Source organism: Anser cygnoides, chromosome 10 (genome assembly GCF_040182565.1).
Source record: "Anser cygnoides isolate HZ-2024a breed goose chromosome 10, Taihu_goose_T2T_genome, whole genome shotgun sequence".
NCBI classification, from domain to species: domain Eukaryota; kingdom Metazoa; phylum Chordata; class Aves; order Anseriformes; family Anatidae; genus Anser; species Anser cygnoides.
The window spans coordinates 125354-144817 of NC_089882.1; the positions used below are offsets into that span (position 1 = coordinate 125354).

A 19464-nucleotide genomic window follows, 5' to 3' on the forward strand; every position below is an offset into this window, starting at 1 on the left:
ATTTTTTGTGTGTTTGTAGCATGTGAGTTGTTGCTACAGCCAGAAAACCTTGTCTGCAAACCTTGTAAGTTAAATGTAATTTTTTCTTTATATTTATCTTATAAAAAGTCACTGTCATTGAAGAGTCAGTTGCCAATTCATGAATATCTCCTCTGACAGACTGGAAGCCAAGAAATCTGAGTGTTACTCAGCAGGGTTTTAACATGCAAGTGTCTTTTGATCATGCACCCCACAACTTTGGGTTTAGATACTACTTTCTTCACTACAAACTTAAGCATGAAGGACCATTTAAGCAGAAGACCTGCAAACAGGTTAGTCGCTGCATTTTTCAACTCTTAAAAGCACAGAACCCATTAACATAGATGTTCTAAGGTTTTACAGAAACTTTAAAAACTTACTATAATAGAGAATACTATTGTTTATAAAATTTTAAATTATTTGGTACTATTTCTATAAATAACAATTGCATTGTGATAGAACTCATCAGTCACAACCAGTCTTGAGTGCTCCATCGGTGCTGGATACTATAAGCAAAGGGGAAGAGACCGTTCTCTCTTTTAAAGACCCTGTAACTGATTAGTACTTCAAACTGCAGTTTATTATTTTTGTTAAAAAATATTCTTATCATGTAATATTATCTCTACACTGAATTTTACCACTTAAAAGATTATCCATTTGAGATGGTGTCACAAGATAGCTCTCGTTTCAGTATGCATGGAAGTAGGCTGTGATTTTTTTACAACTGTGTGTATGTCCTCTTATGGGAGCTGCAATTTGCTATATTGTTTCCCTTAACTTTGGTTAGCATTTAATAGCAAATTTGATCTCAATGGTCAACCTTTGATCCTAAGTCTCTGAAAGCTAGGGAGCTTCAGGGCGTAACATAGCTTGTGTTAGACCAAGGTTTTGAGGTTTTTTTTGGATAATCAATCATACTTGATTTCTGCAGAGAGAGGATTGTAGTCCTTGCATATTTGAATAGAGAAACTCAGTTTTTATGGTTTAGGATGTCGTACTTCAGGAGAGCACCATCCATTCCTAAATCAATGTGACTGTATTATGTATTGGGTTTTAAAAGTATGTGAAAGGCTAGCAAAGTGTTTTCTTTCTTTGATGTAGGAGCAAAACACAGATACTACAAGTTGTATTATTCAGAATGTAACACCAGGGGACTATATAATTGAGGTAACATTTAGAAACTCATTTGTACTACAGCTGAATGAATATATTAATGGGGGGAAAAATGAAACTAAAGTATTTCAAGTCAAACTGTTTGGTAAAATTAGATTCAGGCATCCCTACTGAGGTACCTTGGGCAAGTAAAGGCAGATTGTTCTTGACCTTTCTATAGCTTTGCTTCTCTAAGCACATAGTACTGTCATCTGTGCCTTCAAGTAAAATTGTGGGCCTGCATAATTCTTGGACTTTGATTCTTAATTAGAATCCTGTAGTTTGGTCAATTTCCACTATACTTGAAAGCTGTGTATTTCGTTTGGTGATGACAGTAGGTGAAGTCTAAAAGTTAATATCACAACGGTAAACTATGTATGATCAAAGACGAGTGATTTCATTAGTTACTACTTTAAGGTGCTCTTTAATTTTAACTTTTGAACAGTAAGTTTCACATCTGGTTGTGAAAGTTGGTATAGTTGTTTATATATTGCAGAAAATAAATAAAATGAAACTTCCACAAAATAAAATTCAACTTTTACTTTTCAAAGCTGGTTGATGACACTAACACAACAAGGAAAACAATGCACTATGCACTAAAACCAGGTATGTTTTTTTTTTTAAAGCAGTATACAGTATATATATTATTAACTTAGATTCAGTTTTAATTATTTTGAAAATAAATGTTGATTTGACATGTGTTTGCTGTAATCAAGACTATTGAGGCAAATGTACTGTGATCTTTTGACCTAATGAAAAGAGAGTATACATGCACACTTGCACATAAAAATATGCATCTCTGTACATTTATATTTAGTACAGTTTAGATCAATATATAGTTGGAAATCTTTGTGGTAAAGTCACATTTGTTGTGCATATGGATATGAAAAGTCATAGTCTGTATCTTAATCGCAAACGATGCATGCAGTAGTGTGGAAATAATGTAATGAACTATGAGAGCAGCCTAAGAACACTACCTGACTGTGCACTTCAGCCATGAAATGAAATTTAGCAGTGTGAAAAACCTGTCAGGTGAATGCTTGGCATCTCTATGTATTAGACCAGTCATTGAGAAATTAAACAGGGATTTCAAAATATAACTGCAGACCAAAAACATAGATGAAGGCAACAGACAAAATGGTCTGATTGCTAATGCACATTGCTAAAGGTAATCTCTGCAGGAATTCAGTTTTTCCCTAAGTGGCTAGTTCAGCACTCTGGAATGAAAATTTGACAGGCCAAATGACTGGTATGTATAGTATTAAAAACTAAACTCAGGTAAAGTTCCCCTCATGGGGGGCTGAAGTGGGGGGTGACGACACACAGTCTGAGTTGGCATACAGCAGTTGTTTACTTCTTGTTGCTTACATTACTTGCTCTAATGCTGTGGTGATGAGGGCAATCAGCATAAAAACTATTTAAAACGGAGCAGAACATGATGTTTGATTTCTCTGTATATTTGAGAATGATCTGATAATAGTGTGTGCTGCAGCAATTTTTTTCTCAGTGTAAAGATTTGATTAAATAATTATAATAAACCCATGCCTAATTCTGCTTTATTTTTCAAAGTACATTCTCCGTGGGCTGGACCAATAAGAGCTATTGCCATTACAGTCCCTTTAGTTGTCATTTCAGCATTTGCAACACTTTTCACAGTGATGTGCCGCAAGAAGCAGCAAGGTAAGAGTTTGTTCAATACAGAGTTCCATTTAAGATGTACTTTTGCAACTAAAAAGGTCCTAGCTAGTAGGTTTATTCCAGAAATACCTTCTTCTGAAGAGCTTGCTTTCTTTTTAACTTGTTTTTCCTTCCCACAGCCTTTTTGTGTGTTGAAACTTGTAGCAAATTCTTAATCCAGTGCTTGATGGTGATATTTTTTTGTCATTAAAAGTACTGTTAACTTTTTAAAAGTTAATAAATTTTACTTTTAAAAAAATATTAATCAGGAGTTCACTGTAGAAAGAAGAGAACAGAAGAGTATCTGGAAATATTTTTGATATAAGGTTTCTTTTTATTCATGAAAATACTGCATGTCAGTATAGAATAGGAACATATCTGTAAATAGTCTTATTTTAAACATTCCTTTATTTCATTCAGAAATGTCTAGTTAATATTTATTTTAAACCGGAAGGAAAGTAAAGCCATGTGATACAAATATAATTCTCGGCACTGTCTGAAATACTACTCGTATCTATTAATGCAGATTTGCTCACTTTCCTGGAAGTTGCCTTTACACTTCATCCTAAGTCTTCTCCCTAAATTTATTCTTCCTAAGACTCGCAGTTTCACACTTTCTGCAGAAGTTGCAGAAACTTCTGTAATTTAGTTTCCATCCCTTTTCACTGACTTCTCTCTCCTCTGCGTCCAGGACCTGGCAAGCTGTGCTTGTTACATTGAGATGTTAAAAATCAATTGATATTTTTTGTGGAATCTAGGGAATCATGCGGTTTCATGAATATGGAAAAAGAGGTTACATTCCCCAAGCCTCACGTATCTGTGTTATCCATCTGAATTTTGGAAATGAGGTATACTGCAAGTGCTATATGCTGTCTGGGTTAAATCCTTTTACCTTCTGGTCTTCTGTGGCTGTGCTTTGCTTGCAGCTAGCACAGTTCCAACAAAAAGACAAATCACTGGGGATTTGTCTACAGAGAGAGGTGTTCCAGATTAGTTATTCCTGATGAAAAATAAAATTGTAGTAAAATAAATCCATAGATGGAAGTTTAACTTTGAGTAAAAAATGAGTATTTCAAAATACAGTTTAACCAACTGTAGAACTAGATTGAATTAGCTTGGTGTGAAGCGCTCATGTTCTGGTGTAAAAGCATCCATACAAGAAAGAAAACACTAATAACTATCTGGATTTAAGTTAATACTATCTTAATTCAAATTAATGTCCATACATAACATACATACCAGAGAGATACTGTATGATGTTCTGAAAGGATCTATATTCTTGGAGTTTAATGTTCTTACCTGGTGTTTTATTAAAAATTTCTGTTTTATTAAAAAAGTAAATAAAAGACTGTTATGCAGGAAGCTCTTGATGATGGTATATCTTTAAAGCCTATGGTGTTTGAACAGTGTGGTGAAACATCATTCTATTTATAAACTAAAACTGTCTTGAGTTTTTTGAGTTGTACAGTAATAATTTCACATTTCACTTCCCAAGTATGTTCCACGTATGTAGCAGGTCCAAAGCTGGTAAATAGTGGGTATGCAATTTTTTAGGCTGGAAATGAATTATCATTTGAAAAAAAGTCTTTACTATGTGTTTTAGTGAAAAGCCTAATAAAGTTTAAAGCAAACAACCAAACACACACTTTGTGTGAACTCTCTTCCTCTCTTCCAATTTAGAAAATATATATTCCCATCTAGATGAGGAGAGCTCAGAGTCTTCAGCATATGCTGCAGGTCTCCCTGTGGAAAGACTTCGTCCCCGGCCAAAAGTGTTCATCTGCTATTCCAGTAAAGATTGCCAGAAACACATCAATGTCATCCAGTGCTTTGCTTATTTTCTTCAGGACTTTTGTGGCTGCGAGGTAAGCTCAACATTTCTTCTGTAAACAGAATTGCTTTAATTAAAACAGTACCCACAAAACTCATAGTGATATGTGCTTGAAGTGGGCTATTTCAATGCCTCCTTTCAACAGATGTAATTTTCATTATTTTTCTACATATTGCCTACATAAGTTTTCTTATCATAGTCTGCATAGAAGACAGAATTGTGGAAAATGTGTACTGCATTGATTCCAGGCCTTTTATTCAGCCATATTTAGTGAGTTTTATGTTAACTGCTTTTTCTGTGTAGAAGGTCATGCATCTTTATAATTGACACCCACACAAGTATTAAAGATATAGTTCAGTATTTCTAAAAATATCTTTCACATCAGAACTCTGAAGTGGTAATACCAAATATGCACACTTGGATATACCAAAAATCCTGTTCATACAGCAAATCTATGTATTCGTTGATATTCTATATTGATTTTTGTGGTTTTACTTCCTTTCTGTTCCGTCGTTGCTGTAAAATCAGCATCTTTTTTTCTTATTTTTGATTTAAAGCTGTAAGACAGACATCAAAATTGCCACTTTAAAATACTAGGCTCAGAATCTGAGAATGTTTTCTAAAATATGATCAATATGCAGCCAGTTATTCACTTTATAATTGTAAGAAAAGTCAAGATAATTACTAGTTTATTTTCGTTGAATTTTAATCCTGCCACTGAATCTAAATGTGTGAATTGGAACTTCTTTTCAGCTATACAGCAGATCTGACCTCTGGTGGCCAAACATATTAAAATAATCGATGCCCCACATGTTTGGGGATGTTCACAATTTATTCACAGGCTTAAAATGTTTCAGACTTTAAGTAATAAATAACCAGCAAAACGGGTTCATGTAGTAACTAGCATTGTAAAACAATCTGGAAGGTTTTCCTTTTTACCTTAGCGGTTCACTGACTTCCTTAGCCCAGTGAAATATTCAGCCTACAGGCAAAGTTTAGGCTGAACATAAGCCCTTGCTTATTTTGGTGAATAATTACTGACATGGTTAATACTGGTGATTCCAGTTTGTCCACTACCAATGCTGTGTTAATTATTACTTAAATCTCTTTTAAAACCTCTTGAGTGTACATCAAGGGCAAGACATAGTTAAACTCATGATTAATTTTCAATTGTTGTATAAATACAAGCTGACTTGCTGAGCATTTATAAAACATTTAGATGTTATTAGTAAATGTATCTAATAACATAATAATAAAAATCAACCAGAATGTTCTTTTTCTTCCAGGTGGCTCTAGATTTGTGGGAAGATCTAAAAATTTGTAAAGAAGGTCAGAAACAGTGGCTTATAAAAAAAATAAATGAGTCTCAGTTTATCATCATCGTGTGTTCCAAGGGAATGAAATACTTTGTTGAAAAAAAGAACTGGAAACACAGAGGGGTAACCAAAGACACAGGACAAGGAGAACTCTTTCTGTTTGCTGTGTTGACTGTTGCAGAGAAGCTTCGTCAGGCAAAGCAGAATTCAAATGACCTCTGCAAGTTCATTGCAGTCTATTTTGATTACTCCTGTGAAGGAGACATCCCTGGTATTCTGGATCTGAGTACAAAATACAAACTCATGGACAATCTCCCTCAGCTTTATTCACATTTACATTCCAGAGACATTAGCGTTCAGGATGCAGAGGTGTTTCCTGTTAATGTTAGTAAAAGGAATTATTTCAGGAGCAAATCTGGTAGGTCCCTTTATGTTGCCATTTGCAATATGCATCAGTTCATTGATCAGGAGCCAGATTGGTTTGAGAAACAATTTATTCCCTTCCTTCCATCTCCTTTACGTTACTCGGAGCCTGTCATGGAAAAATTTGACTCAGGCTTGGTTTTAAATGACTTAGTGAATAAACAGGTGACGGATGATGATTTTTACCTGAAAACAGATGTAAATATTATTTCAGCTGGAAATTCAGACTCTCGTTGTATAATTCAGCACTTAAACCTTGGAGAAGATATAGAAACTCAGGACATTCAAGGTGGTGGCAGCTCTGTTCTTCAGCCATTGTTACATTCTGTTAAAACTTCAAATCTGAAAAATATGCCTCGAGATTCTGGAATCTATGATTCGTCTGTTCCTTCATCTGAACTATCTTTACCCTTAATGGAAGGACTACTGACAGACCAAACTGAAACATCTTCTATTACAGAAAGTGTTTCTTCTTCGTCAGGATTAGGTAAGATACAGCAGTGTTTTAAAAAATATATTTGAACATCTCAAAATACTAAGGATACTATGTAAGGAGCCAGATAGAGAGCTGCAGAGGAAGGTAAGGATTATGTGCAGGTGGTCAAAAAAGATAGGTTTTTAATAACATTAGAAGAATTAATCTTTTCCTTTACTTGCTGTGGGGAGAGGATCCTTAGCTTAGTAAGATTTCATTAAAGGTATATTAATAAGCCACTTTTCATTGATTCACCTAATAAGTGGAGAGATTGCATCTTCCTTCCAGAGAGACTCCTTGACAGCTGGCATGCTCAGCTAGCAGCTGTGTGGCTTAATCAGGAGGGTAATATGGTGAAACATTCTTACAGAAAGGCCATAAATCTAAAACTGACATACTATTTTACTCCAGCACATGCTAGAACCTTTAGGGATACACTCTATACTGAGTGGTTAATTCAAGTTTCAGAATCGCATTGGGTTTCTCATCTGTTACGGAGCTGAGACAGATGAGCAAAAAGGTTTCAGTGGAGGAATTTAAATGCTTGGAAGACACTCGCCAAAATAGATATGGAGATTTACATGCATACAGTTAGATGGTATAAATATTGCCTTGGACCATATTAAAAGTTGATCTGACCTTACTAGTTTGAATACATTGAATTGACATCACAGCTACATCAGTATGGAATGTTTCAGCAATTGTATATATTAGGATAAAAATGTTGTTTGAGATTTTCCTGGAGCAGCTACAACAGGCGAACAGCATTTTGATGCTGATATGCTGTTTTGCTTTCTTGAATGAGTCTTGACAATGAGCTAACTTGGTAGACTTTTCTTTTACCTAAATGCATTCTTTTGATTATTCAGATAATTCATAAGCTATCTTTGATGCCAGAATTATGTTAAGGAGGGAATATATAGATACTGATAGATACCGCATTTGTATATATAGTCTTAATAGTCTGTAGAACAAAATAACTAGAACTTGAAAACTTTCCATGGAAAAAATACAGATTTATTGATTTAATTGCATAACCCATAAATAGCCAGTTATTGTTTCAAAATTCATATTATATTCTTTAATTTCCTGCTGTCTTCTAACTCAGCCTTTTCACATATTTGTGGAAAAGCTTACAGACAATATCTATAAAGGTTCTAGTATGTGTTGGACAAAAGTAGGATGCTAGTTTTAGATTTATGCCTCTGTAAGAATGCGTTACCAGTATTCCCCCTCATGGCTCAATCACAGAGCTGTCAGCCGAGTATCTCAGCTGCCAAGTGGTCTCTGAAAGAAAGAAGTAGTCTTTCCAGTAATTGAATCTCAAGTCACATACCTAGTTGTTAACATGTTTCAGCTATAGAGGTTAAACATCATAGCACTGCCTGGTGAAGGTGTATCTTAACACTGATGTTGTAACATCGAAAGAAACCAAAATAACTTCTGCCATTTTCTCATTCTTTATCCCTGTCCAAAAACACTACTGTGACTAGTGCTCAAAATTCCCCTCGCCCAAACCATGGTCCTAATTGGGTGCAAAGAAGATAGTATCTAGAACTGAATATCATCTGCCTACTAAATAGATTGCAACCCATTACATCTTTTTACTGTCCAATACATACAAAATGTTTATAGCTTTAATATTTATATGCCTAGTAATGAGAGAAGTAAATACTACTGTGTAGCTTGTATTCATGTTCTAGTAGTTGGACATGTCCAAATTATTACTCTGAATTCACGGTACCATTTGTGTTCTGGCTGTGGATTTTTATCTGTAACTTGCTCACAACTGAAGTGAATAGCTCTGTCATTCAACAGCAAGTATATGTATCTCAGGGTACTTCCCCCCCTTTCTTCTTTAAAAGACAGTTTTATTTACTCTTTTGAATTAAAACAATAGATCACATAACTTCTAACATTTTCAGTGCAGTTCATGTACAGACAATAGGCTTCACACAAGCACAGAACTGCAAAGAGGAAATTCTCAAAGAGATCATCGCATTAGGTATGATCCACTGACATTTAAACCAAAGTAATGTTGCGGAAGTCCCAACAGCCAGACCTTTAATAGGTCCATTCACTAATAAGGCCTTCTCCAAGAAGCCCTGCCTGAGGAGAAAGTTTGTATTAATTCTTTAGATAAGGAGTTACTGAGCACAATAGTTCAGCCTCATAATTGAGGCATTATGATCCGGCAAGGTTCCTAAGTTTTCTTTGCATTTTTTCTAAAATGTTGAATGAATGCAAAGTCAGTGTTTGAAGTAATAAACCTTTTTCTTTTTCTTTTTTTTTTTCCTTTTTTTTCCTTTTTTTAAAATCTTTTATAGGGGAAGAAGAACCTCCTGTAATCACTTCTGCAAAGTTCTTAGTGCCTGGAATATGTAAAGCAGAACTTCATTGCCATATCCATACTGATGAACTGCAGGCAATTGCCCCTTTGTAATACATCACAACATTGCTATGCATTGCCACTTTAACAGCCTCTGTTTGTGCTTTAACCACCACACTGTTCCAGCACTAAATCTACTTGAAGGAACAAATACTCCCTGAAGATGACCAGCTATTTGTAAGGGATTTTTATGGCCAGTAAACTTGAACCTGTTGGACTTAATATTAAGTTTTTCATGATTTGAAAAATGCAGCAGGAAAAAAACACTTCAGAATTATTCCTATTACTAATTTACATTTCATGATATTACACTGTTTACAGGTGTCATTATCAAGTGACTTTTTTTTTTTTTTGCTAAACATAATCTTACAGCTGGGCATAAAATGGTTTGGAACATTAAGTCTTAGTAAATCTTGTGGTCCAGCATCCCCCTCTATCTTTAAGGGCTGACATTTGATGGTAGGAGTGTTGTAGTGAATGAGAGCAGGATTTTTTCAGAAGGAAGATGAAAAAACAAAGGTGAGATCAAGAAATTCTTCATCAGGAGAAATCCTTTTCTCTTAAAAATAGTTGAACTCCTATCCTCATAGTCTCTTCTCTCTTTCCCAAATGTTAACGTGTCTCAGTACTTATTTTCAGATGAACATGTCTCTCTGTTCTGTGTGATTCTCCTACGTTTTCTCCATGATCTGGATATGGTGACGCACAAATAGTACCATTCTGAGTCTGAAGTATCGTTTTTGTAACAGATACAAATATAAATTCTGCATATGCTGAGTGATACCATGGAAACTATGTTTCCTGTTTTCTTCCTGGAAGGGGTAATATAAAGAATACTTTAAAGAGATGAAGGAAGAAAGATCAAATTTTGTATTTAAGACCTCATTCTGTCTCTGTCCAACCATGTGATAAGTATGCTCTATGGGGAATGTCATATTATCCTTCAAGGACATGCTGCTACAAAATCACCAGGGGTAAAAAAAAAGTTAAAGACAAGCAGTTAGCAAACATGAATAATTGGCTTTGTGTTGAGCCAACCACTAAACAGAAGCCTATGAGTTATTTTGAAGTTTACAGTACTTATCGTTATTTAGTAATTAAGATAGTATAATATTACTAGTATTATATTTTGTTATAATACTATATTATAACAAAAGGCAAAAAATAGAACTGGTCCTGTTTATCTAAAGACATGGAGCGTGCAAGTCCTTTCTTCTGCAGTGACCATGTTATCCAAAGTATCCGTGCTATTTCCAAAGAGAAACTTTTTATCTTCTCATTAGTAAAACACATCTTTGTAACTAACTGCAAGGCTTCCAGGCACCACAATGGTAACAGCAAATAGTAAAGGACACATCCTCAGTGTGCCTGTGCTAATTTTGCTCATGGAAGTCAGAGTCTGTCTTGTTTCATTTGTCTTCATGTTCTACTAACAGGGGGTTATTTTAGGAATACATCAAGGGAGAACTCAAACACCTCAAGTATTCTCTCCATTTTGATATACAAGAATTAGACCTCATGAACTGTTACATTCTTTTACTTCTTGTAGTAGCATGAGATAGAACTACTAAAGAAGTGATTTTGGCTGAGTAGCTTTGAAGCTCTAGTTTTGTTTGTTTTGCCATCAGTTTATATCTAATTGTTTGAAGATCCAACCAGAAGACTCTTGAAATTGCTATCACAGATGTAGTAAGAAAGGTGCTATAATGGATAAAATGTAACAATTATTTGAACCTAACATTGAATTATACCATGATGACTTAACATCACAGTGTGTCAAATTTGTAGGGTCTTGTCCATTAATCCTACTGTACCTTTTTTCTGAATTTGAAAGAGCACTAACTGGAAAACTTCAAACTCACATCTAAGTAAGTTAGGTGGTTTTAAATACGTAATCAATCATCTGCACCTTCAGTTATGTTTTTGTATGCTGTGCCTTGGGCTGTACTGAAAGCAAAATATTTAATGTTTTCCCATTCTTTGAAGTTAAAAAATACCTAGATTGACCTAGGCAGAATAATGTGGAGGTAAATGCTCCTTCACTAGATCCATTTGTGAAAGATCTTGATTCAGTGCAATTTTAGTGGTTTTACCAGATAAAGTGTTTGGATTGATGAAATAAATGTAAAGAGGTTACAGATGATGTGTGCTGAAGAGGTGCTGTGCATAGAAGTGCCAAAGCTGCAATACATAAGGAGGAGCCAATTTCTTAGCAATTGAATAGTGAGGGTAATGCTGCTGTCCCCTGTGGAAAGTCTTAGCTTAACGTACTGTTATTTTATGCTAGGCTAAAGACTGGGAAGATTCTGTGGTTCTTTTAAATTTAGTGTTAATGGAATTATTTTTTCATTTCATTCTTGAAAATGGACAAAAGCAACTGCACAAAGGATCAGTTGTTACTAATGTTTTTCCTTATGTTTCTTCAAAATTTGCTGTACAATCCTGCAAATCTTAATTGTTTTGTAATTATAAAGGGTCTATGCAGAGGCCAATCAAATTGTTGTAGGTGGGAAAAAAAGAATTCCTTTTTAGAGTAAGGTAGAAACAGCGTATTATATGACCTTGGAAGAAAGAGAATATACTTAACTGAAAATTTATGGTAGAACACGCCCATGCTTAAAAAAAATAAAAATATATATATACGCACACAGAATTGAAAAAAGCAATACTTGATCAGATTTAGCAATAATTTTTTATAAAGTCACAGTATTTTATAAAATCAGAAAAATATTATGTATGTTGACATACTAGAAGGACATAGTATTGAATTTGCAAGAATTCTGTATTTTCCCTCCAATGCGAATAACAGCAAAAATCCTTGTAAACTTTTTTTTAAAACAAATATGTTAATACACATATTAGAGATTAGCTTACTACTATTTTCAAGCATTAGTAAACAATATTAATGGTGAAAGAATCCCCTTAATTACTACTAGACCTGAATGTGTGAACATTGGATGTTTTAAAATGTCTTTTTTGGGAGGGTGGATAAAACATTGGCAAGCTAAAGGTTCAAGATATAACTATGTTCAATACTTTGATAAATAGTTATTGTCATAATTTGTCCCTGTACATAAACACAACTGTTGAAAATAGAATGTAGTCGATACTTGGAGAAATAAAATTTTATGATACTATAATTTAGGAGGTAAATATCAGAATAAAACATTTTTTGTTCATTTTCTTTCATTTGGCTTTTCTTAGTAATATAAGAAGACTTAGCTTGACTTAGCAGTTGTTTTATCCAATTATGCAATTATGCACACCATGCAAATAAACAGACTCTAACCACTATTCACACTCCACGTCTAGAAGTTAAACAGATATTTTGATGGGTGTTTAATATAGTCTGTAAGAACTGTAAGACTTTACAACTGTAAGAGTGTTTAATATAGTCAATCAACTGTAAGAAGCAGTAATTGTCTAAAAGTTCTGTATTGGATAGACTGGGCCTGATTTTTTTTTTTAAATAAAACTGCCTGAATATGAATTTATATAATTATTTTCACTATGTCCTCGAAGGTCTTCTAGCAGCACATGGTTCTGCATGTCAAGTGAAACGTATCCACATCGACTACAAAGCTATAATGAACTGAATTGGGTTAATTTTGTCAAAGAAGATAATTATCTAAGATTTATGTGCTTTTTTTTTCTCTTCACATCTGAATGGATTTCGAAGAACTGTTCCAGTCAATGAATCGTGCAAACTGTATTTTCAGGGATAAGCCCTGAAACCACTCATATTCCGTACGTTGATCAGGTAAATGAAGGTTTTTATAATGGACTCTTGGTCTGGCGCAATCAAACTTAAAAACTAGAAATATCTGTAATGAGTCTGTAAAACTGTTATTAAAGAATTGAACTGCTTATTTTCCGTTCAGGTTGCATACACATTACTGTCTTGAACTGGTTTTTATTTTTGGATTTACGGGATGGTGTTTAAAAATATTTTAGCTTTCATCTTCACTGGGTCTCCAAATTGTTAATTCTGCTCGTATCAGTACATAAATCAGAGACATTCTGAAGTGTCAATATGTACAATAATAGTTGCATTTATAATTCAAAAAAAGAATTTAAAGTTACTTGTCTGTATCTGAACAGGGATTCTTCAAGGTGTATTATTCATATTCTACAGTCCTAATCTCACTATGATATAGATGCTTGGAGTCCTATACACATGGGAATTTGTGGTTGAAGCAAAATGGAAAGAAGGCACTGCTTTAGTTCTTATGTCTTCAGTTTAAAACATGAGAACCCTCAGAATGCTTTCTGATGTATGGGAGCTGTTGGCCAAAATTCTTCCACTTTGAGGATGTGGAAAGATATTCATTGATATGGGAATGTGCATATGGATAATACATCTCAGGAAACATTTAGAACTTCTCTTTTTTCTTTTATTTTACATTTTAAAACATTTAAATATGGTGGTGACTGGATAGTGAAGTCTCCCACCAAAATAAAAACTAAATCTTTGTTATGTGAGTTATGGTGATAAAATGTGCATTGCACACAACATGTGCGTTCAAATTATAAATGGTCAGACTTGAATTATTTCTAAAAGGTCAGAAGTTAAAAGCTGTGCTATCGATCAGCTCAAGGACTTTTTCCCTCAGTCTTCTATAAATTATTTTACTTGCTAGCATTATCTGTTGCTGTTTCCCAGACCCATAAAAAACAGAACAATGGTCAGTGTATATCATTTATAACAGGATATAATTTCACTCTTTATTCTGTTAGAACAGATTTAATAAAGTCTGATCTACCTATAATGTTAACTTTTATGGGCAGTTACACTGTTGACAATGATTTCATATTTATAGCAGTCCGTGGAAATAGCAGGAATTATCTTACTGTTCACAAAAAGCAAGGAAGAGGAAATGTTCTTTCCTTAGTATCAAATGGTAGCTAAATGACCAGAAAATGAAATGCTTGGCCATACCTACCTCAGTGCTAAAAGCTCAGTTCCGTGAGATTTGGGTGTTTTATTCCAGTGCAGACACTTTGGGACAGCTGGGAGTTTGAAAACATTAATGTGAAAATGAAAATATATATAAAGTTTATATCTAATTATAAACAACTGCAAGAAGAAATTAACATCTGAAGAATGTTGTTCATCAATTAATATAAAGACTTCATTTTAATGGTATGGATATGTAACATTCAAGACTGATTTACCACAGAAATCCTACTACCCTTTTTTCCAGGCTCTGCTGGTAGGTTGACAGGCCTTGACAATAGATGGAGGATTGAAGTAGTGAGAGTGAGCACATGGAATGTCGTCCTGTTGGGCTGCTGCCTTACCTGGAATTCTAACTATTTAGTCACTACACTAAAAAGGTCTGTTTGAAGAGAGACAGTCTTGTTGATTATACAAGTCAGGTAAATTTATTGCCTAATATTGTATAATTTGTGGTTTTTCTCCACAGGGGAAGTAATGCACCTGTGGTATCACTTACTTGTAAGGAGTATAACACGTGCACTCTCCCTGTGCAAGTTGTGTACTAACTCTTTGATTGTAAACCAACATCGAATTGTTCATGCAGCTTGCTCTTAACTCCTGTAATAGCCACCCGTATTTATGATGAGATTTTATTCAACCAAAAGTATTTGACAATTAATAATCATAATATAATTTCCTGCAGAACATAACTTCTCTTACTAATAGAATGCAATTATACAGAGGGCATTGGAGACTGATAGTGTTATTCCCATCTTGGAATAAAGCAACCTTTGAGACTTTGCTCTGCCTTTTGCTGGAATAAGGGCTATAACAAACAACTGCAGATGGGTTGTTCTTTATTACCTTTGTCAGTCCCCTAAAAATACAGATAAAAAATAAAAATACAAGTCACTCCTTTCATGGCAGTGAACATTTACTTCTAATCCAGTTACAGAGGACTAAATTTGTCAGAAGACTGGATACCTGGCACAGCAAAAAGGTAAATTAAACACCTAGCGAAAAGACTTGTTAATTTGCTACATTGACACAAAAGAAAATTCTGCTTCAAGGAAAAAGACCCCAACAAGATTTTACATCTGTGCAGCTACAGAGGGTCCACCACATTTTCACTGCAGCTAGCTCCTGGCTGCTGAAAGTAATGTACAGTGCAAATTGCTGAACAATATTCATGATACAAAAATCTTTTTCAGTAGCATTTTCTAAGCCTTTTATGAATGCTGTGGTTGCACCCCTTTTTAATAGTGCTTTATTTCTCGGATGATTCAACCAGTTTCAGTGTGTCTGATTATGAAATCAGATACTAAGAATGTGAGTGGGACACATCAGAGGAGTTGTTTGGTGTGTCACAAGATAGATTTTTTTCCTCACAAGTGCACAACTAGGGATGCAAATGCCATAAGCAAGTGTTGTTATCTTCATTTTACATGAGAAATAGATAGTAACTAGACAGAAAATAGATCTGCTTCAGAACAGGTGAGGCTGGTGTCAGCTGAAGACAGAATAAAGGGATCAATGTCTTAGTGTTGAGCCATAATGCTGCTTCTTTCAACAGCCTGCAGCCAGTCAGTGTATTTGGCTAGATATATTATTGCAGCTTTTGCCATTTTGCAATAATCCACATGATAAAACAGTCAACAGGGCACTGTTTGATGCCCTAGCCAAGTTCTGTGCCTGCCGTACAGCAAGTCATCTGCTGGTGGAACATGGTGGGAACCAGAGGGCTGCACAGGAGAGGTGCAGCAGGAACTGCAAGAGGAGGAGCAGATTCCCTACCTCTGCCCCACATCTGTGGGTTTTATTTCCTCTACAATATCCCACAGAGGCTTCTGGGGGTGAGTTAGGGGCAGCCTTTTGATCTAAAATGGATTCTGCAGGGGCCTGTTTCAGCCCGACAGCACTCCTTGGTACTCCTCTTCTTCCAGAAGTATATTGTTTGATGCAAGCCTGGTTTGCAGAAATAACTCTTGTCATTTTGATGAAAATCAGGAGTGATTTCATTGCTGTCAGTTACATCATCCCGATTTCAAAATAATTAGAAGTGAGAATTAGCGGTAGGCCTCCTTGTCTTTAGTAATGCCTGATACAGGGAACGTTCCCATAAAAGTTGTTAGTCATCAACAGAAAGGAAACCACCTACTCTCTGTTGCAGCTTTGGCAAATGTGCCAAGGTGTGATTTAGGTGTTAGGAAGGAAACCACCATCTCTTTGCAGGATAATAGTTGGACAATGCACAGCTACTGAGGGTGGAGTGAGAATAATAGTTACAGTGAATCAGGAAAGCAGAGCAGGATTCTCATTTCTACACTCAACTGTCTTTGCTTAGTTTGCCTTTATACCTGAGAAATACATTTATCTGAAAATTCCTTAAGTTGGCTTGTTAAAAACAAAGATTATTTTTAAGTATAACTGATAAATATTGCTGTATTTTAGAATAAGGTTTTGGACTGAAGTGATAATTCACTTCAGTGATAAGTGACATTTAACACATTCAGGATTTTGCATACTGAAGAAAATTTCACATTCATTAAGATTTAAAAAGGCTAAACCAACAGCTGTGAGTTGCATTATAGAGTTCATCATCTTAAAAAAAAAAAAAAGAGGAATTACAAATTAGTAACTACTAAAAAGTGCTAAATCCCCCTATACAGCGTTTTTTAGCTTATCTGACTGAGTAGGTTCCACTATGTTACGCAATTATAGAATTTACATTAGCCAATCCTTCACTCACTGTGTACCTAAGTGGAAATTTTGAGGACAGATAGACTAGAAGCTAAAGGTCTCTAAACAGAGCATCTCTTCCCATTTCCTGAGGATGAATACCAAATAAAGCTATAAAACTATCTCCTTCCTTTACAGGCATGGTAAGTCCTGAATAAAAAAAATGGACAGGCACACACTGCCCATTACAGTGCTGCTTTTGTAACGAGCACTACCAAAGTAGGGATGGGATGTTTGCTTTCTAGTTTTCTTGGCATCTGCCAGGATGAAGGCTCAGTGTTTCAGGAACCCATCGCAGACCACCTGACCTAAGCAGCCTCAGAGATTGCTCCATTCCCGTGATCATGTTGATACTGCTGGGAGGCCAGATGTCGCCCATAACATAGTGTTGATTAAAACATAATTCCCCAGGTAATTAACAATGCCATGGGCATAGAGAAGTGCCAGGTCCCCATATACCTGACTAGTTTATGTGAATTGCTGCTTTAGGAGTGAGAAAAAAAGAAGGAATTGCAAAGAATAATTGTTTTTAAATGGTTGATGGTAGCATAGATGAGAAAATAGGCATAGCATTAGCTCTGACACTCAGACAGTGGTCTTACAAAGCTGAGTCAACATGAGCTATGTGTAGTTTATCTCATAATGGCTGTAATTTTTTTTGTCTGTTAAAGGTAAAGGAGAAATTAAGTTCGGTCATTTATTTAGAAGATGCACTAAATTTCTCTAACAAGTAACAAAAAAACAAGTAACAAAACAGCCTGTGTTAAGAAGTATCAAAATATTTGTCAGAGTGACATTCTGTTAAAGAATACTCTGGTATCTTGATGGTTGTTTTCCACTTGAATTGTCTGTAGTTTCAAAAGTGTATTTCATAGCACCTTAAGAACCAACTTCTTTAAATATGACTTTGATTTCCACCTTTGATTCCAAAGTGTTTTTATACTGTTTAAAGTGGAGTTCAGACATTACTTTAGTATCCCAAACTGAAGAAATCTAATGGAACTTAAGGCATTTACTTAAAAATAAACTAGGTCTGATGTCCATATCTTTATGTCCACATAACTAGCCTTACACCATGTTTCTAGCCTCAGCCATTCAAAACAACTGAAAGATTAACTCTCACTGCAGAAGGTTAGGTTCAAAATGGAAAACTTAACCATAGTTCGACCCAGTTAATTATTCTAAAACATTTCAGGTGCCTCTGGGCTACAAAATGTGATGAGCTATTTTTTTTAATCATTTTTTTCCATTGGCTGCTTTACGTTGGCAATACTGGTGCTGATAAAGACCTAGCATCTACATTTCGTTTTAATTTGCATGTATTAATCATAGAATTACAGAATCATTAAGGTTGGAAAAGACCTCCAAGATCATCTGGTCCAACCGTCCCCCTACCACCACTGTCCCCCAACAAACCATGTCCCTAAACACCAGGTCCAGCCTTTCCTTGAAAAGCCCCAGGTGATGCCACCACCTCCCTAGGCAACCCACCCCAATGCCTGACTGCTCTTTCTGAGAATAAATGTCTCCTCATTTCCAAACTAAACCTCCCCTGACGCAACTAAGTGATGTAATTGTCACTATTTATTATTTACTGTTATACTGAAGTAGTGCCTATAGAGTCTTGTCATTCAAAGCAACTTTACCAGGCAGAGTACAAACACAGAGCAGAAAGGTAGTCCCTGATGTAAAGAGGTCATTACCTGATTGTTTCTATCTTTAGATGCATTCTTATTCTATTTTGGGATCGGTAGGGACTTCTGGTGTATTTTATTTGATACTCCTTCTTTCATCCGAATCAGACCCCCCCGTTTACATCTGCAAATTAGGTGTCTCCTCCTCTCCCAGGCTGCCTGGACCTAATCCCCGTCACTTGCCGGCGGTTCTCGGCGCGGAGCTGTTCCAGCTCGCCTTTTTTGGTCGCTCTGCCCCCGGAGCGTTCGGAGCCCCGAGGGGGCGGTGGATGCCACGCTCCCAAACCCGGCCCAGCAGCGCCCCTCGCTCCCTCGGGCCTGCCCCGGCCCGGCAGGCGGCGGAGGGTCGAGGGGGGCGAAGCCCCAGGCCGAGGCGGCTGCTGAGGCGGCTCCGCGGCGAGGTGGCGGGGAGGAGCGGAAGGGCGGGGCGCACAAACGAGAAGCGGCTGGGCCGGGGGGAAGGCGGGGAGCGGGGCCGAGCCGAGCTCGGGGGCTCTGGCGTCTCCTCCCTGGCAGCCGCCGGCGCCCTCTGTCGCCCCCCGCCGGCGTCTTGTCAGCCGGGGCTGCCACCGGGTCAAGCAGCTCCAGGAGCTGAGGAGGAGCCCAAGGGTGCCCGGTGAGGTGCGGTGCGGTGCTGTGGGGTGCTGTCCCCGTGTGTCAGCGCTCTGCTTGGCGGGCGGGGAGGCGGCTGCTGCCTGTCAGGGCTCTGGGGCTGGTCACAGAGGTTGCGTTGTGCCCGCGGGGGGACCGGGACGCTTCGCCGCCTCCTCCATCTTCTCATGCCCTCCTCGCTGCTGCTCTTGATAGTCCC

General features: G+C 36.6%; 2 protein-coding genes and 1 long non-coding RNA gene across 10 annotated transcripts in view; 2 read left to right on the forward strand and 1 right to left on the reverse strand.

Moving 5' to 3' along the window:
- Nucleotides 1-13174, forward strand: part of IL17RD (interleukin 17 receptor D) — a 59791-nt gene extending 46617 nt beyond the window's left edge. For 2 of the 3 annotated variants that reach the window (XM_048047517.2, XM_048047519.2), the window contains exons 6-13: nt 20-64; nt 160-311; nt 1120-1185; nt 1722-1776; nt 2740-2850; nt 4528-4712; nt 5965-6904; nt 9220-13174. In XM_048047517.2, coding sequence (XP_047903474.2) covers nt 20-64; nt 160-311; nt 1120-1185; nt 1722-1776; nt 2740-2850; nt 4528-4712; nt 5965-6904; nt 9220-9335 — 1670 coding nt within the window. In that variant the 3' untranslated portion in view covers nt 9336-13174. The remainder of the gene's footprint in view (nt 1-19; nt 65-159; nt 312-1119; nt 1186-1721; nt 1777-2739; nt 2851-4527; nt 4713-5964; nt 6905-9219) is intronic. The other variant, XM_067003318.1, reaches the window with a different exon arrangement.
- On the reverse strand, nt 12916-18795 carry LOC106040539 (uncharacterized). Its single transcript, XR_007158067.2, has 2 exons — nt 18663-18795; nt 12916-14291 (listed from the first exon to the last, which is right to left on the reverse strand). It is a non-coding gene; the product is annotated as an uncharacterized lncRNA (long non-coding RNA).
- ARHGEF3 (Rho guanine nucleotide exchange factor 3) overlaps nt 18773-19464 on the forward strand; it is a 126444-nt gene continuing 125752 nt past the window's right edge. For 2 of the 6 annotated variants that reach the window (XM_048047503.2, XM_048047504.2), the window contains exon 1: nt 18773-19269. In XM_048047503.2, the coding sequence (XP_047903460.2) occupies nt 18923-19269 (347 nt within the window). In that variant the 5' untranslated portion in view covers nt 18773-18922. Of the gene's footprint in view, nt 19280-19464 lie in introns of all 6 variants that reach the window. The other 4 variants (XM_048047508.2, XM_048047507.2, XM_048047509.2 and 1 more) reach the window with 3 other exon arrangements.